The sequence below is a fragment of the Sodiomyces alkalinus genome (assembly GCF_003711515.1).
Source record: "Sodiomyces alkalinus F11 unplaced genomic scaffold SODALscaffold_6, whole genome shotgun sequence".
Taxonomy (NCBI): Eukaryota; Fungi; Ascomycota; class Sordariomycetes; order Glomerellales; family Plectosphaerellaceae; genus Sodiomyces; species Sodiomyces alkalinus.
This window is the reverse complement of record NW_021167084.1, coordinates 2,018,180-2,034,780: the sequence shown is the minus strand read 5'-3', so window position 1 is coordinate 2,034,780 and position 16,601 is coordinate 2,018,180. Positions and strand designations below refer to the sequence as shown.

Genomic DNA, 16,601 nt, shown 5'->3' with positions numbered 1-16,601 from the left:
TACCGAGGAACATTGGCGATTATCCACCAATGACGGGACATTTATCAGGTGACAATTCAGCTGACAACCCCCACGCAGCAAGGAATAGGAATCGTGGAGTTACACGTGGTCTTGATGAGGTCCTTACCTTTGATTTTCTGGATCACTTCGACGGCATTGTCCACGTGCTGTCAAGCGGGAAGCGGGGAGCGGGGAGCGGTGCGCCGGTAGCTTCCCTGATCTGCACATTTACCTGCAGCTGCACCCGAGATCCGGGTCCTCGGAGTCCTCAACCTCGAAAGTGACAGTATATTAGCCAGCACTTGATATGTGCGCCCTTAAACCGGCGGGCCCCAGTACCCAGTCCCAAAATCATTGGTATCCAAGAACTGATCCGATCCGTACTCCAGTAACCCCACCAGACTGTCCAAGTCCATACTGTACATCATGTCCTGGGCACCATCGCCCATCTGCTCCATGGCAAAATCCGCCGCGGCACCCGTGTTCCTGAGATCCGTACCGGCCGGCGGACGCCCAAGCGCGGGATGCTCACCATTGGACTTTGCGGCAGAAGCCGTACCAGCACCCGAAGCAACACCATCGTGTCCTTCAGCTTCAGGCAACTTGACGCGATGCATCATCTCCTGAATCCCCGCCACCACGATCCTGGTAAGGTGCTTCTCGCTGACCTGCTCCGACACTTCGGAGAGGACCTCGGCGGACCGGCGCGTGAGCGAGAGCACTTCAGCCAGGTTGAATCCCAGACCTAATACCTGCGACAGGCTATCCTCACCGCCGCGCGCCCATATCGCCGCGATCTTGAGCAGAAACGTCGCGCAGAATGCCACTTGGGCATGCGTGAAGAGGGGCACGCCGGTGAGGGCGCGGCGAATGTCCTCCTCGGCAACGATGGTGACGAGGGTGCTCGTCGCGGCAGATATGGCAGCCATGGCGGCCTCGCGACGGTTCAGCCACACGGCCGGCGGCGGCTCCGGGTGGTGATTTTGTTGTTGTTTTTCGTCGCTGCTGCTGCTGCTGCTGCTGCCGCTGCTACTGGGCCACTGGAGGCCGCGCAGGGCGAGGGAGTTAAGTTGGAAGCGGGCGAAATGGTAATAGAGCACTACTCCCTTGGAAGGGTACGTCCCGATACCCGTCATATCGGCGGAGCGGGGCTGCCAGAAGAGCCGCCACTGCTCGATGGCGATATTGAAGCCGCGCAGCTTGTCGAGGTCCTGCTCGGTCAGGGGCTGGGTCTGGTCACTGCCAAACTCCTGGTGGGCGTCGGTGAGGATCTTGAAGAGGGCGACCTGGGCCGATATGCGGATGTCGCCCGGGACGAGGGCCGGATTCAGCTCGATGAAGCGCTCGACACCGCGCACTGCGGCGTCGTCGCACATGGACGAGGGTCGACCGTAGGCGATGCTGAAGTGCCGGTCGCACACGTAGAGGGCGTACCACAGCCTCACGCGCTCGGCGTGGCGGACGTCGCCGCCGAGGAGCTTCTGGAAGGAGTGGTGGACGTTCATCTCGGCGGCCATGCGGACGGCTTGGCCTGATATCCGCCAGCTGAGGTTGGGGAGGTAGAAGGCGCCGAGGCACAGGGCGCGGACGTCGTCCAGGTTATGGTTCCTTGATAGGCACGAGCTGCTGACAAGGGATACGAAAGCGTCGTAGCATCGTTGTAGCGTGTCGGCGCACCCGGCGGTGTGGAGGGCGGCTATGGTCATGACGGCTGTCGATAGCAGCATGGAGACTCGGCGGACCTCGTGGAAGGTCCGGTGCGGGAGGATGATGCCGCCCCATAGGAGGGGATTGTGGTTCTTCATGAACCTCGCGAAGAGCTTCTCGGCCTCGGAAAGAGACACGATGCCCCTTGCTATCAAGTCTTCTTCGATGGGATTCGTCTGCTGTCGCGCCAGAACGCTGGCCTGATGGCTGGGGTTCGAGGCTTTCGTAAGCTCGTATAGGTTACTCATGGGTGCTTGCACGAGACCGGGGTCGTCGTCATTCTGGCGGTCGGACGAGTCGTCATCTCTCGCATCGATCGGGGCTATGACGGATTCCGTTGTCGACATGTTCTTTAGGGCGGAGTCCGCGGGACTAACGGAGACAGAAGCAGACACATTCTCGGGAAAATTGTTCAGATCTGGGAGGTGATCCCGCTGAAGGAGTGCTTTGACAGCAGACTGCAGTTGATGGATCTGGGCTGTTGCTTGAGCTTTCCATCTAGAATTGAATAGGCATGGAATGTTAGTAAGGGTGAGGGAAGTTGGAACAAGCTCATGACTTGCTGGGTTCAGATTGAGACGTACGCCGCATCTTCCTCTTGCAGTTTTTGGGAAGGGTCATGAGGCACACATTCGAGGCCGGTACGGAGACACCGGGCACAGGCCAGCTCTCCACGTCTCACCTCGCACCTGATCTTGTGTCTCCTGCATTCTGCGCCTAGATGATAACCTTTCAGTTAGGACGTTAAAGATACCAACAGAGAGTCTTTGACAGCAAAGGGGGGGGGGAAATCGTACAGGCTCGAACACGGGGTGCGCGACTGGCACGAGTCCTTAAGCTGTGGGGACGGGACATGGGTTCCAGGCCATCTGCACCGGACGACCCTGATTGAGCCATGTCGTCTCATCGACAATCCATAGGTAGGGTCGATGTTCTGTAAGGGATCGGGGGAAGGTGCGAGAATGGATACCCAGCAAACCTCGGCGGAATCCTCGAGAGAAGGGGAAGGGGAACTCGGGAGGAGACTGGAGGATGAAAGGGAGGGGAAGAATTTGATTCGCCTTGCCGCTTGACCTGAATGGTGCGGAGAAACCGGTAAAAGGCCAATAGCGGGGTCAAATCAGGGTCAAATGGAACGGCAATGTGGGGTGCGGTGCGGGGTAACTCACGTGCCATTTGGAGGGGCTAAATGACAACTGGTAGCACTTTATACCAGATGGCCCGGAGATACGCTTCGCTAGGCGAGCATGTCTCTTGTAAGACGAAGTTGGATGCAAAGCCAGACTTTATTATCGTCTGGATTATTATCCCGGGGGTAGCATCGTAGTCTGCCAGTTTGTCTGTTACCGCAGTTCATGTCCTATGCCTGTCAATGCGAATACTCCCCTCTCTTCCCCTCTCACACCCGCCGAGGAACACAACCCAGTTCACTGTTCATCCCTTATTTCTTCGTTTCCTTAACATCCCCGATAACGGCCACTTGCATTTTCTCCCGGTCCCAGAATCCGGCTTCGTCTGCCTCAATTCTGGCATTGGCTTCCTCTGTTAATAAAGCGCTGTAGAACCTGCGATACGCGGCCTCGTCTTCAAACACGAGCTGCACGATCGCATCATAACGCATTTCGTCGGCCTTGCCCGCCAGCAGTACTGGCTTATCGTCGGCTCCTTCGTGTTTCAGGTACCACCTCGTGTGAGAGAGCGGCATTGCGTCGCCACAAATCTCCTCCACCATGCGCATATGCTGTTCGTAGCGCTTCTTGAATTCTTCGTGCGTGATGCCGGCTCTTCGCGCGGCGAAGATCATGCTACTGAAGACCATAGTGTTGATGGGCGCGACGGAAAGGACTTAAATCCGTTGGTGAAGATTAATCTATGTGTCGAGGAAGAGAGGGGAACGTTTGTAATTGCATGTGCTCAATGTTTAGCAAATGGGGCGAATAGGTCGTATATTTGCTTTGGCTCCAGTGGAGTTATTGACGAGCAGATTCTTGTTTCGATGCTGTGCAAGACAAAATGAATATCGTGGGTTTCATGAATTAAGTCTCCTGGTTCCCAATCTCATGGGCTGTGTTTTATTATTTCAAGTATTATACGTCTCAGTGCGGCCATCGTATTCAATGGATGCAGTCATGAAGAGGTTACTCCCTTCTTCTTGAAGGTTCCTGAATTTCTACGTAGAATCCTGCATTTTCTATATGCCTCTCTTTTTTTCGGGGGTGAGCAGCTGCCTGAAAAATGTAAGCACATCAGTAAGCGGCCAGTCGCACAGCATCCCTGATCTGCGTCGGCGGCAGTATTTTGGGTATTACTTGCTTAATTTGTTCGCGCTGAAAGCAATTTGATCGGACAGAACATTGTACATACGATCCCGTCGCTAGTCATATGATATTTAGCAACCCCTCAGCCCGATTTCTTTGGGACGTAATTTCACCCTCCCCGTTTTGATGGGCAAGGAAATGGCCTATTTTGCCTAGGTGATTATATTGTCCTAGGTGCAGGTATGGTGTGTTTGGCTGTGTTGGACTTCGTTGCTTGATCGTGCTTGGAACGAGGGCCAAGGCTCGCTCACGGCCCCCTGCGTCCTCTGCTCTCCCCCGTGGTACAGTTCACCTCCTCAGTAGCATAGTAGCGCAGAACGTCGCAAATACTTTATTTTATCAGACTCCGACAGAAAACAAATAGAGGAAAGACTTGACACCTACGCATTGCCCAAGTTAGTCGAGACTGAAGGCAAAAATGCGAAAACCGGCAAATGGTAACCCGGCCGTCGTCGTTTCAAACGAACCGCGGTGGAAATTGGAGCCTTGGAGCAACCGTTCATTCGCAAGCGATGCTTGTTCTGGAAAGCGAGTGGCGACATCATATCATTGCTGCCAGCAACGGAGAGCGGGCATTTTGCCGGTCAATTAACCCAGATCCGCGTGGGCCGTGGTTAAATCTTCGAGCAGACATCTGCAGCTTAGCTTGAACGGAGTGGAGAGAACCTTCCATCGATAGGAGACAGCAAAGGAAAAAGGGAGGGACAGAAAGGGGATGGTGATGGGTAGCAATGTAGATGTTTTTCCTTCTTGGACTCGGAACCGGCTTCTACTCCACGTGTACTGCGAGGACCGATAGGTCACCGATCATCATCGGGAGCCCCGCATCTAAAAAAGCCGAAGCGCTAGTGAACCCCGTATTACCCCGTATTACCCCGCCCGGCACATGGGCGACCATGACGTCACAGTTCCCTAACTTGGCTGTCGATATACATATTTACCCGTAGGTACTCAGCCTCTACTGAGATAATGCCTCGGTAGAGGCAATAGTGTACGCTCAACTACTTACTATGTTCTACAATTAAAGAAAGCAACCAAGAACCCCCCCCCCCCCAAGATAATACGTAACAGCAAATGTCCACCTAATACCCGCTATTGGGTCGCCGTAGTTTAGAGAAAGACGATTTAATTTATATGAGATGTGATCGTGGGGTTAGTGACTCGCGGTAAATTAACTATTGGAGCGCATGTCCAGAGATCTCATATATTTCTGGTCAACTTCGCTGATCTTAACTGTGAGTGTAAAGAGTGTAAACGGGGATCTGTATCAAGATCAGCAGGGCAAAAGCTTAACGTTCGGCAAATCTGAACTTGGAATGGGAATGGACCTGGGGTTGGCAAGAGCTCCGGCGTATTAATAGACCAAGGCCTGTCCCTGAGAGTCTATTAAAGAGGATGTGATATCTCCGTTGCAAACAGCAAGCAGATCTGAACATTTAAAGTCACCCACAGCAACAGTACAGTACGCCTTGAACTCAGTCCGGGCATCATTCTCACAACGAAATCCTCCAAGATGCGATCCTCATTTGCGCTTGCCCCGGCTCTGGCCCTGAGCCAGGCCGTTATGGCCCAAGTCCCCACGGTGCGTTCGAACCTTTTCTCTCCGCTCGTGATAGCACGATCATGGCAATATGCAAGACAAAACAGCTGACCAAAGGGTACAACACAGACCTACTACGTGGACCAGTCTCTTCCGGGCCACACCATCTTCCGCCCCCAGGACATGAACGCCTTCGACAGTATCCCCGTCGTCGTCTGGGGTAACGGCGCCTGCAGCGCCGACCCCGTGGGCGGCCACGGCCCCTTCCTTGAGGAGCTCGCCGCCTGGGGCATCCTCGTCCTCGCATCGGGCACCCCGGGCGGCCAGGGCGGCACCTCCCCCGAGATGATGCGCGCGGCCATCGACTGGGCGCACCAGAACGCCGGCCAGGGCGACTGGGCCAACCTCGACGCCTCGCAGATCGCCGCGGCGGGGATGAGCTGCGGCGGGACCGAGGCCTATGTCCAGAACCAGGACCCCCGCGTCACTGCGTTCGGCATCTTCAACTCGGGCACCCTGGATCCCGGCCAAACTGATAACACTTTGGGAGCTATCAGTGTTCCCATCTTCTTCTTCCTTGGTGGGCCGAGCGACATCGCCTACGAGAACGTAAGTTTGCCCTTTGCTTTGTTTGAACTACTTGGCGGCTGTGGAGAAAAGGCAATGGGCTAATCGATGACTTGCAGGGCATGCGTGACTTCCGTGCTGTCAGACCTGGTGTCCCGACTTGGGTGGGTAACGTTGATGTTGGCCACGGCGGCACCTACCACGAACCCCGCGGCGGAATCTTCGGCAGGGCTGCGCAGCACTTCTTCCGCTGGGTTCTCCGTGGTGAGGAGGAGGCTCTTGGTTACTTCCGCAACGGTGGTGCTGAGGCTGATGGCTGGTACACCGAGAGCAAGGACCTCCAAATATGTCAATAGCATCAAATGATACATGATATGATTCCCCGACTTGGACTAAATCTTGGGTTAGCCTATGATTGGGGATCTAAATAAACGACTTGAATTCCTCTGTTTGTTAGTCCTTGTCGTCGTGACGTGAATGTTGCAGGTCTTCATACCGGACGTCGTGGGCATAGGTAGGTCGGTCCCGCGGAATCAAAGCACCCAGCGGGATTTGGAACGGGCAGCACGCAACATCGATGATGGGGTTCTCGAAGTAGTCGATCATCGGCCAGTTGACGAGACAGATGTCGGACTGGTTAATTACGGAGTCCGAGGACCCCAGATGTCCTCGATCGAGTCTCGCAACTGGTGAAAGTCGCAGGTAGGCGGGGACATGTTAACAGGGTAACAAGGGAAGAGTATGTGAATAGTTTAATATGAGGCAAGATGAAGAAGAAACGTCGGTTACCTCGCGACTCGGTCACTCGGGGGTCATTTTAAAGTCCATGATGCGTTGTCTTCAAGAATGCCGGAGTTGTGGGTTCCTGTCCTGTCTACTTGAATTGACTCTGGAGTGTATGATACAATGCTGACGCTGAAGCCTTCTTTTGGAAACCCTCGGGGGACACACGTGTGGAATTAGGGCCGTCTTCCGGGGTCGGCGTGTGGGGTATATGACGGGCCGGTCCTTGTGGGGCCGAGTGTCGCCGAAGCACCGAGGTCCGGGGGGCAACGACACAGGGGGCATTCCTTGAAACTTTCAATGGCAAACGTGAAGGTACCTATAGCGAAACAGCATCACGCAATGGGTCTCACCCAGCCAAGAGTTATGAATAACACCACTACTGACGGTCTAGGTCTAATCACATCAATGATCATTTTAATAATTCCGTTTCTATGGAGCCTTAACACAGCCCAAGCCACCACCACCACGAAACCAAGAACGACACACTGCAACCATTGTAGAAGCTGATCAGCATTCGAAATTGAGGGCTATACTATGTGTACTGAGCTCGGAAGGCAGAATCGTGCGGAATTGAATGAGTGACAAGAAATCACGATTGCAGGTAGAGACCACACCACCAGTCCCCATGTACTTATAGCTGAGTCCCGTGGCTCTCTGGGCTGTGCAAAACCCTCACCCTCCACCTCCACCGCGAGACTCGAGATTCCAAGTTCACTTTCGGCACCGACACCACTCACCAGGTGCTCAGTGCTCCCCCATTCCTTAACAACTTAGTTGAGCCACAGGCGGAAGCAGTTGATGGGACCGACATGACCGCATCCGGCTGCAAACCACATGATTAGCCAAGGTCATAAAAAAGATGGGTGGAAGTTGAGGTAAGACTTACTGCCAGAGGGAGAGGCAATGGTATTTACATAGTGGCCGCACCAGTCGCTGCCACTCAGGCGGCTAACATCGAGCTGCTCACCGCTGCGGAGACCTCGGTGGCGAATGCCGATGGAGAAGTAGTTGATGGTGTCGTAATGGTGCACGTTATATTGGACATTATCCCAGTAGGCCGCGTGACCCTGGCCTATGTCTCGTGTAAGTGAATGTTGTTCTGCCAAAAAGTGTTCTTGAACGAAGAGGATATGATGAATTAGGCTGGGACAGGATTTGTTCACTTACAGTTGTCCTGGGCCCACATGCCAATACCAATGTTGGCCCAGCCCTGGCGCTTCTCAAGCTGCTCGGTGGGGACGGTGTCCCAGTCGATGTCGATTTGGGCACGGATCCAAGCCCAGGCCTTGGTTCCGGGCTCGGCGGTAACGTGGTCGCCCTCGCGGACGCCGTCGTCGGGGATGTCGCCGAAGATGTCGACGCCGAGGGCAGTGGCGTTGGCGAAGGACTCAATCTCGCCAGAGGCAGTCTTCTCGACGGTGAAGCTGACCACGTCGCGGGCGGCGAGGGGAGCGACGGGGCCGGCTTGAGTCATGCCCAGGAGGCCGAGGCTGGCGACGAGAGCGGAGGAGAAGTACATTTTGTCTGTACTTAAGAGCTTAAAGCTGAATGGAGAGTGTAAAAGCTGAAGAAGACTGAGTAAGACCCTTTGAAGACGGAGTGCTGTGTTGTGATGGAGGCTGGGAGTTAGGATTCAACGAAAACAAGACGATGATCCCTTCCTTTTATAGTTGAAATTGTCTCAGGTCAAGTGACTCAAGAAGAGTCTGTATCACCAAACGTCTCGATCGTGGATACTCGGTCCATGTGCAAAGAGAGATGAGGTCACGGCTGAACCCACGGCTCACCACTCTTCAACAGACACCCAGTAACAAGCCTATCTCGGCCATCGTGTCCACGTGCATTTTCCTGCAGCTCAGCAGGGTGAATTTCTCACCAGAAAGGGCAGGTAACAGGCACGGAGGAATGGCTTATGTGAGACCAAGGGTCCAAGGGTTGAGCCAGTTGAGGGCACCACAACCATGTTAACGCAAGTGAAGTTCGAATGGTGAACGTGGTGATGCTTAACTCCCAATAAAGCCGAGGCAGAGGTGGATGTGTACGATATTACTGAGCAGGCGAAGCAGATACTACTAAACAGGGGGCTCCTATATTGTCATCTGATCTGACATGCATCAACGTACGACTGGAGGCTATGCGGGCTACGCTTGTTCGGGAGACCGACTCACTAAAGCGGCGGAATTCTGAAAGCTAGCAGCAAGGACCCGGATCTCCTGCAGCATGCCAATGTAAGTGGGTAACTGGGTTCTCCACGCATAGAAGCAATGCCGCGGTGGCCCTATTCACGCTTCACGCATTACCAAGACTCCACGTCCTGGGCAGCATGCGCCCCTGAGCCCTATACGAAGACCGCTCCGGCGGTACGGGTTGACCTCGATCGGGTAGGAGTCAGGACTCAGGACTACGGTACTGCCCGCTGAACTTAAGCATAACAATAAGCGAAGGCAAAAAAAACCCCCCAGGAACAGCCTTAGTAACGGCGAGTGAAGCGGCAACAGCTCAAATTTGAAATCTGGCTCCTTCGGGGCCCGAGTTGTAATTTGCAGAGGATGCCTCGGGTGCGGGCTCCTTCATTAGAGTAAAGTTGAAAGTCTTCATGTTCGTACAAAAGACCCCTGGTGAGTATGCCCCCTGCAGAAAATGTAAGACGTTACCCGCCTTACCCACGCAACTCCCGGGTCCAGGACCTGAATGAGCTAGACGCTGATGCTCACCGGTTCTGGCTGCGGGCCGCCCCCGCAGGCTGCGGGCCGTGCTAAGTTCTGACTGCTAAGCTCTGCGGGGTGGCTACGGGAAGCGTGTCACTGGTCAGTACTCACCAGCTACCCCAACGACCCTCTCATGAAGAAGATTTATCATGCCCACGAGAAGCTGCAAGCACATCCCTGCCGCAGCGAAGCGGTCTGACTAAACATGAGCACACCCACTGCGATATCGTATTTGATGTTAGGGCTGGGCTTACTGAGAGTTAACTTGATCACTTGAAAAGTCGTTGTCTGCTTGTTCTGGGAAACCCCGACGCTGTATGCGTGATTGGTGCAAACAAGAGGTGGGCTCAAAGGCGACTCAGGCGAGAGATTTTGCTTGGCCTCAAAGTATTCTTTGAACTGCATCTGCATGTCAGACGAAATACTACGCCAAGTCTTACTCGGGGTGGAGGCAACGGTAGGATTTCTTCTCGAAGTTGAAGGTTCAAATGGCTTACAATGTCAAGACAAATCACAGCCACATTCTCACATCCCGCGTTTGGGCATGGAAGTGATATCTCTGATGGTTGAGTAGGGTGGACAGAAGGATTACATGGCTAATCAAATAGTTGGAGTCTGAAGATGTTGAGCCATAGAACGAAATGCCCAGGACAAGTCGGGGCATAGGGAGGGCGCTGCCGCACCGGTGCATACATGGGATTTCAAGCACTAGGTCGACTATGTCAAAGCTAGAAATCAATACTTAAGAGAGAGAAAAGGACAAGAAAGAATACAGCCTGTTTGATTATGCCGACTAAACCTCGCTATGCCTACCGATCCCTGCCTCCCCTACGGGATCAAGAATCCGACTTCCCCTGTGCTTCGTCTCGGGGCACCCCATATCCCGTCACTCCCTTGAATGGTAAAAATCAGTGCTTATTCTTCTTTCGCTGACCGTGGCACACGTGTTAATCAGGTAATATCACACTTTGAAATTGACCATATTTGATACCTGCATGTACGGTTTGTTCCAAACTTCCCCGGAAGACCCTCTCCATCCCTGTGTTCTAACTCAAGGGTCACCGAAGAATCCTAGCAACGTTCAAGAGTCAGACAACAACCATTAGTACACGTTCCCACGTGGAAGTTCATTGTCATTATGTGGCCTACTATAGACCTGGCTAGCGGTCATGTTTCAACAACCCAGAGTAACACGAACAGACATTAGGTAACCCCCCTGAATACAAGCCCCCTTTTGGGTATATCGCACCAGGCACATCAGCGGCTGACCAGAAGGATCAGACGCCCCGTCGAGCAAATTAAAAGATGGTTCCCTTGGTCTGGGTCCCCCTCTCCCTCTCCAACTTCTTCACGTTCACATTCCGCCAGATGAAGACGCAGACAAAGAGGGCAGGCATGAAGCAAGCACCGGCAATCGCCATCCTCCTCTGCACATCGGCGTAAGCCCCGACAATAGCCTCCCGGATGGGGTCCCCGTCAGGGAACGACATCTGCAGGACCATGTCGCCATAAATCTCCGCGAACTGGCCCTTGGCGCTGTCGGGGAGCAGCTCGTAGAGCCTCTGGGGGATGATGTTGTTCCAGAGCGCGCCGGCAATGGCTACGCCGATGGAGGCGCCGATGCCGCCGAACATACCCCAGAGGGCGATGGCGGTGGCGATCTGCTGGTGAGGCACGGCGGCCATGACGCCGAGCTGGGCGCAGGTGGCGAAGAGGGCGGAGCCGATGCCGTTCAGGAGCTGGCACATGACTAGGAGACCGACGTGGTTGTGGGGCTGGCGGAAGTACACCAGGAGGCCGGTTCCGAGGGCCATGAAGGGGACGCCGGCTAGGCCGGTCCACTTGTAGTCACCGGTGTAGCTGATCAGACTGGAGGACGGTGTTAGCTTCATTTACACGGATGTTCGGGTGAACGACTGTCTACTTACACACCAATGAAGGGGCTGATGAAGGAGGACATGAGGGAGAAGCTGTTGAGGATGTAGCCGGCATGGGTGATGGATTGTCTGTGAACGACTTGGAGATACGAGAAGTAGTACGTATCCCAGATACTGGTAAGATGGTTAGTTAGTATTGGTTCGTGTGATAGACTTCCGCAATGATGATAGAAGACAAAGTTGAGGAAAGGGAAACCGCATCAGTGGTGGGTGTGTCGCGCTCAACTCACAAGATGGAAATAAACATGAGGCCGTAGACGAGACAGGCGCCAATGATGGTCCGGTCCTTCAAGTACTCGAACGGCATGAACTGGACGGGAGCAAGCCACCTCTCCCAGACGACGAAGAGGACAAGCGACACAACGCCCATGACGATCATGACGATCATGCCGGGATCAGCCCACCCCCTGGTCTGACGAGGGGCAAGACTAAATGGGAGGAGAATGAGGGCGAAACCGGCGGTGATGAGAATGATGCCGAGAACTAAGGTGTAACAGTGTAACAGTTAGCTCGGACGTTGTTAAACAAAGGAGGAACGACGAGGGAATGCATACCGTCAAACTGCAAGACATAGTAGTAGATCGACTGCCACCACTTGCGGTCGGAGGTCTTCTTCTGGATAGCCCCCATCTGGTAGGCCTTGCGCTGGTAAAAGAACATGACCAGGGCAGCAGGCAAGCACACGCCGACGAGGATGATGCCGAAAGCGCCGAAAGCCCAGCGGAAGTGCGACTCTTCGTAGAACAGCTGAGCAATGCGGGGGCCGGCAAAGCTGGAAGCGATGGTGGGGGTGCCGTTGAGGGTGAGGATGAGCATGCGGTTGCGCAGGCTGGTCATGTCGGCGAGCATGACGTCGATGACGTACAGCAGGCCGAGATGGCCGACCCAGTAGAAGGTGTGGGCGGCGGCGTAGGTCTCGACGTTGCGGCAGAGGGCCTTCATGAGCATGCCGATGGCGACGAGGCCCATCATGCACAGGAAGCCTTCGATGCGGCCCCAGACGTCGATGATTTTGGAGATGGTGAGGGCCGAGCAGCCGCCGAGCAGGGAGGAGACGATGCTGATGGTGCCGATGAGGCCGTGGCGGGCGAATTCGGAGGTGACGTAGGCGTCGAGGTTGGCTTGGGTGCTTACGACGAGCATGTCGACGACGGCGACGATGTAGAATCTGGGTTGGGGGGGCGAGGGATCTGTTAGCGAAGACGGTTTGACGGAGTGTGTTGCTTTATCGTCGGGGACTCGGGTTTCCCCTGTTTTTCCTCCTGATTCCCCCCCTTCTTGCGGTCGAGGGTCTCCAAGCCGGACGAATGCCAATTGCAATGGTTGGTTTGGGAGATTTACTCACAGGACAAACATGAGGAACAGAGTCTTCTTGTTCCAAATCTGTGTGACAGCCTCGACCTTCTTCACACCCTCCTGCTTGAATGAGTTGCCATCAGCTTCTTGGCCCGCATCGTTTTCGACTACATGGATAGCCTCCGATGAGTTGATCTGTGAGTTGTTCTTCTCAGGGTCGAAGTCAATTGGCGTCGTTGACGAGCCGGCGAGGTGCACATTGTCTTGCGACCTGGCCGCCGGCACTAGATGGCCAGGGTGTTGGAGCGTCATGATGGAAGCGCAAGCCGGTGACCTAGGTAGATGGTGACACAAATGATCTCCTGGCAGACCGAGTTGAGGGTGACAAAAGGGTGCGAAAAGGAGAGAAGGGAAGAGTGGTCAGAGAGGGGACGACGAGTTTAAGAAGATCTCGGGACACGAAAAGAAGAAGGGAAAAAAGGCCAAGATCGGCGCCCGATGACCTCGGGAAGCATCTTCACCAGATATATACCGCATAGTACAACGTACCAAGGGTACGGTTTCCATATATTTTCCGCCGGCCAAACCAATAAGTTTTTGCAATGGCATACGACTGTGAGGGAAAAATCCGCGCCGATGTCGCCTAGTCGAGCCGGGCCTACCCTGGTACACTGGCAGAGCCAATGCCCGCTACAGCAAACCATTGGGTTTTATCAGATGATCAGATTGCAGATTTGATCTGATAAGATCCATTCTTTCACTTCAGTATCCAATGACATAGCTCGGTAGGCGGGGCGGATGGGGGTCGAGTGGGGCCGAGTGGGGTAGGCGACCGAGCGACAGGGGACGGGTTTTGAGGAGAGAAGAAATCGGGGCCTCGCACGGCTAAACCTGCACCTTGGTCTGCATTGTGTGATGAAACCCGCCTTGGCCTGCCATAATTCGTCGTCGTGTGCCCTAAAAGAAAGAAGAAGAAAAAGGGCAGAAGAAAAAAGGAAAAAAAAAAATCTCGACCGCCTCCACCTCTGTGCGTGTCATCACGGCAAGTTCCCTCGGGCACCACTGAGCCGAGCCCAGCCCAGCCCGCGGTCATGTCATTGGTGCTACTGCATGCACAACTAGCTGCTGCTACTGTTAAATGCAACCGTGAGTGCCCCAAGCAATTACCTACCTACAACATATCTTCCTTTACTTAGAGCTTGGGCCAGCTGAAGCTCGACTGGCGGTAGGACTCGGACGCACGGTGCTATCCGTGATAAATTCTGCAGGCCTCGTGTCACCGTCACATGGCTTGTATGACTTTAATCTTCGAACATGAAGAGAAGATGCGAGGCTCGTTTGATCTTTATTTATGTTTTTATTTTTTTATCTGTGATCCGTTATGACTTGATGCTGGATTAGATGCACCCGGTATTAATAGTCCATGATGGCAGAGTGAAATAATCGAACAACACTCCCATTCACAAAAACTTCCCTTGTCCTTATATGTCCGTCGCCCGCCGTCCGAGAGCCGATGCCGGGTATGGCGTGAGTTAACCTTGCGTTATTGCCCGCGACTTGCCGGCATCCACGAGGCGATCTCTTTGCTATGCCGTTATGCAATCCCAGCGGCCCCATCCTAGCTTCTATGGTGCATCACTCAAACCCGACAACGCGTTACCTACCTACCTAGGTATGCCCGTGCCGCCAAACGACTCCCTCGTCACTCGATCCACAGCGTACCCACGGCGCTAAGAGGATTTGGATGAATGGGTGGGAACACGAAAACACCAAAGCATACTATCCCGGCAGCATCGCCTGAGTGGCGCGTTCAGTCGAGTTGCTTGGCGGTCCATCCCGATTCCAGGCCTTTACAGAAATTACCTACAGTTTTCGACCTCTTTTTTTTTTTTTTTTTTTTCTTTTCTTCCCGAGGTTTGGAGGCCCGAGACTCCGAGTTTCGTCTCGCCAAATTTCGTCGACATTACGCTGTCAATTCTGGTATTCCCAACATCTCCCGGATTCACACCTAATTTGTGTTTTGTTTCCTCTTAACTTCTTCCGTTTCTTTTCTCGCCCTCCCCTGCCGCCTGGGCAATAGCGCCAGCAGCCACACTTAATAGTAGGTTGCATAGGGAGTACTGGGGTGCATTGGGGTGCGTCTGGGTTTGTCGCGTGGGGCGGCTATTATTGCTCAGACGACCCCTACCGGAAGTAACCGCTGTGACAATGTGGAACAAAATTACCCTGGATTTGATTAAAAACAAAATTTTCGGACCGGTGCATGCATGCAACACTCAACTTACAAGGGAAACCCAGGTATTCAGGGAGGGCAAGGTTGGCCGCCATGTGGACGATGAATCGGTCAATGTCGGTGAGAAGTGAACATGAAGCTATCGCGGTGACATTTGCTCACCGAAACGCAACTCAAACCCCGCGAAATCAGCGGCGAAAAAAAGACAAGGACCCTTTTTCGGTCTGACTCACTCTCGGATTAATTGAAGGCCGACCAAGCGACGTACTGCGTACAACATAAACACATGGGTAATGCCAGTGCAGGGTGCAACACGGGAAGATATCTCAACTGTCTTAAAGCCTGCTGAGTTTCCCCTCAATGTCTCTCGGAAGTTTATGTTTACTTCATATACACACACTCACATAGAGATTTCGACGTCTTTTTGTTGTCCAACAACTACAGCAAAACACAATCCTACAAGATTCGTACCTTGATAAGTACGCACCGGAGAAAGACCGCCGCTCAAATGCCCCGTCGTGTGCGCTACAACGCAGCGACGACGCTCGACGGCTACATCGCCTCCCCAGACGGGAGCGCGTCCTGGATCGTCGAAGATGAGAGGATCGACTTTGCGGCGTTATACGCCGAATTCGACGTCTTCGTCATGGGTCGCAAAACATACCACGTCATGCGCTCCTTCGCAGCCCAGTCGAGCGACGATCCGCTGGCGGGGAAACGCGTCTTCGTTGTCAGTCGCACGCTGGAAAAGCCCCAAGACGGCGACAATAGCGACATCACTATCGTTGGGGACGACTTTCTGGACGTTATAAGGCGTCTCAGGGAGGAGGAGGACGGGAAGGATGTCTGGCTGATGGGGGGTGGGGAGCTTGTGGCTGCTTGCCTTGAGGCGGGGCTAGTTGACTCTATCGAGGCTGCTGTCATGCCAGTTGTCTTGGGGGATGGAATTAAAATGATTGCGTCGCTGTCGCCTGGTGAATCGAATCGATCGTGGAGGCTTCGGCTGAGGGGGGTTGATCAGTTGGACAGTGGCATTTTGATGACCAGGTACGACGTGCTGAAGCACTGAGCCCGAGGATGTTGTTAATGGATCATGGTGGAATCCATAACGAGATGCAGTGGAAAGGGCCAAGGTCGGCACTCTGCTTGGTTGAGGGGTCGGGAGAAGAAAAAGAAAAAAAAAGGGGGGGGAGGGGAGGGGGGAAAGGGACCGAAGAAGTCGAGAATTGGATCGAGAAGAACTTCACAAAAGGACTAATATTGCTCTGCGTGTACGTATGCAAGTAAAGCACCTGTATTTCTTGCATGTGACATGTTCCATCGTATCCTACCTCTTAAGCCACTTGTCTGCCCCTTTTGCTGTAATATGATAACCTCGACAACCATAAAAAAATAAAAAATAAATCGACCGACTTGGATGCACGATGGTGGATTAAAAATGGTCCAATGTCGGCAAGGCGTGTAAGACTCTAATTACGGAGGATTCCTGGGAAAACCACATGCATGCAA

At 53.7% G+C, this 16,601-nt stretch overlaps 7 protein-coding genes across 7 annotated transcripts; 2 read left to right on the top strand and 5 right to left on the bottom strand.

Moving 5' to 3' along the window:
- Positions 1 to 230: 230 nt before the first annotated feature.
- SODALDRAFT_312787 (hypothetical protein) lies at positions 231 to 2,715 on the bottom strand. The gene is made up of 3 exons (XM_028609210.1): positions 2,505 to 2,715; positions 2,292 to 2,424; positions 231 to 2,205 (listed from the first exon to the last, which is right to left on the bottom strand). The coding sequence occupies exons 1-3, from the start codon at positions 2,602 to 2,604 to the stop codon at positions 318 to 320; spliced, it is 2,121 nt and encodes a 706-aa protein (XP_028466026.1). The 5' UTR covers positions 2,605 to 2,715; the 3' UTR covers positions 231 to 317.
- A 322-nt stretch (positions 2,716 to 3,037) lies between these two features.
- On the bottom strand, positions 3,038 to 3,686 carry SODALDRAFT_312785 (hypothetical protein). The gene has a single exon (XM_028609209.1). The coding sequence runs from the start codon at positions 3,524 to 3,526 to the stop codon at positions 3,149 to 3,151; it is 378 nt and encodes a 125-aa protein (XP_028466025.1). The 5' UTR covers positions 3,527 to 3,686; the 3' UTR covers positions 3,038 to 3,148.
- A 1,852-nt stretch (positions 3,687 to 5,538) lies between these two features.
- SODALDRAFT_400545 (hypothetical protein) lies at positions 5,539 to 6,488 on the top strand (the record flags this gene model as incomplete). Its single annotated transcript, XM_028615320.1, has 3 exons — positions 5,539 to 5,607; positions 5,695 to 6,174; positions 6,252 to 6,488. 3 exons carry the CDS (start codon positions 5,539 to 5,541, stop codon positions 6,486 to 6,488), a joined length of 786 nt encoding a protein of 261 aa, XP_028466024.1.
- An 837-nt stretch (positions 6,489 to 7,325) lies between these two features.
- Positions 7,326 to 8,541, bottom strand: SODALDRAFT_296784 (hypothetical protein). The gene is made up of 3 exons (XM_028608807.1): positions 8,086 to 8,541; positions 7,805 to 7,990; positions 7,326 to 7,741 (listed from the first exon to the last, which is right to left on the bottom strand). The coding sequence occupies exons 1-3, from the start codon at positions 8,435 to 8,437 to the stop codon at positions 7,689 to 7,691; spliced, it is 591 nt and encodes a 196-aa protein (XP_028466023.1). The 5' UTR covers positions 8,438 to 8,541; the 3' UTR covers positions 7,326 to 7,688.
- An 876-nt stretch (positions 8,542 to 9,417) lies between these two features.
- SODALDRAFT_379417 (hypothetical protein) lies at positions 9,418 to 10,375 on the bottom strand (the record flags this gene model as incomplete). The annotated part of the gene is made up of 5 exons (XM_028615038.1): positions 10,156 to 10,375; positions 9,900 to 10,025; positions 9,738 to 9,825; positions 9,633 to 9,694; positions 9,418 to 9,549 (listed from the first exon to the last, which is right to left on the bottom strand). The coding sequence occupies exons 1-5, from the start codon at positions 10,315 to 10,317 to the stop codon at positions 9,418 to 9,420; spliced, it is 570 nt and encodes a 189-aa protein (XP_028466022.1). The 5' UTR covers positions 10,318 to 10,375.
- A 549-nt stretch (positions 10,376 to 10,924) lies between these two features.
- On the bottom strand, positions 10,925 to 13,171 carry SODALDRAFT_278684 (MFS general substrate transporter; the record flags this gene model as incomplete). Its single annotated transcript, XM_028608129.1, has 5 exons — positions 10,925 to 11,495; positions 11,555 to 11,677; positions 11,794 to 12,046; positions 12,118 to 12,731; positions 12,918 to 13,171. The coding sequence occupies 5 exons, from the start codon at positions 13,169 to 13,171 to the stop codon at positions 10,925 to 10,927; spliced, it is 1,815 nt and encodes a 604-aa protein (XP_028466021.1).
- A 2,257-nt stretch (positions 13,172 to 15,428) lies between these two features.
- On the top strand, positions 15,429 to 16,284 carry SODALDRAFT_333986 (dihydrofolate reductase). Its single transcript, XM_028612112.1, has one exon. It carries the CDS (start codon positions 15,601 to 15,603, stop codon positions 16,159 to 16,161), a length of 561 nt encoding a protein of 186 aa, XP_028466020.1. The 5' UTR covers positions 15,429 to 15,600; the 3' UTR covers positions 16,162 to 16,284.
- Positions 16,285 to 16,601: the final 317 nt, after the last annotated feature.

Excerpts from the sequence above, each read along its gene's own strand:
- SODALDRAFT_312787 (XM_028609210.1), bottom strand. The coding sequence starts at position 2,604 with ATGGCTCAATCAGGGTCGTCCGGTGCAGATGGCCTGGAACCCATGTCC. Across the intron at positions 2,425-2,504 it reads CGCACCCCGTGTTCGAGCCT|GCGCAGAATGCAGGAGACAC; the intron begins GTACGATTTCCC and ends GTTATCATCTAG. Across the intron at positions 2,206-2,291 it reads CTGCAAGAGGAAGATGCGGC|ATGGAAAGCTCAAGCAACAG; the intron begins GTACGTCTCAAT and ends ATTCAATTCTAG.
- SODALDRAFT_312785 (XM_028609209.1), bottom strand. The coding sequence starts at position 3,526 with ATGGTCTTCAGTAGCATGATCTTCGCCGCGCGAAGAGCCGGCATCACG.
- SODALDRAFT_296784 (XM_028608807.1), bottom strand. The coding sequence starts at position 8,437 with ATGTACTTCTCCTCCGCTCTCGTCGCCAGCCTCGGCCTCCTGGGCATG. Across the intron at positions 7,991-8,085 it reads CATGTGGGCCCAGGACAACT|GCCAGGGTCACGCGGCCTAC; the intron begins GTAAGTGAACAA and ends CACGAGACATAG. Across the intron at positions 7,742-7,804 it reads CATTGCCTCTCCCTCTGGCA|CCGGATGCGGTCATGTCGGT; the intron begins GTAAGTCTTACC and ends TGTGGTTTGCAG.
- SODALDRAFT_333986 (XM_028612112.1), top strand. The coding sequence starts at position 15,601 with ATGCCCCGTCGTGTGCGCTACAACGCAGCGACGACGCTCGACGGCTAC.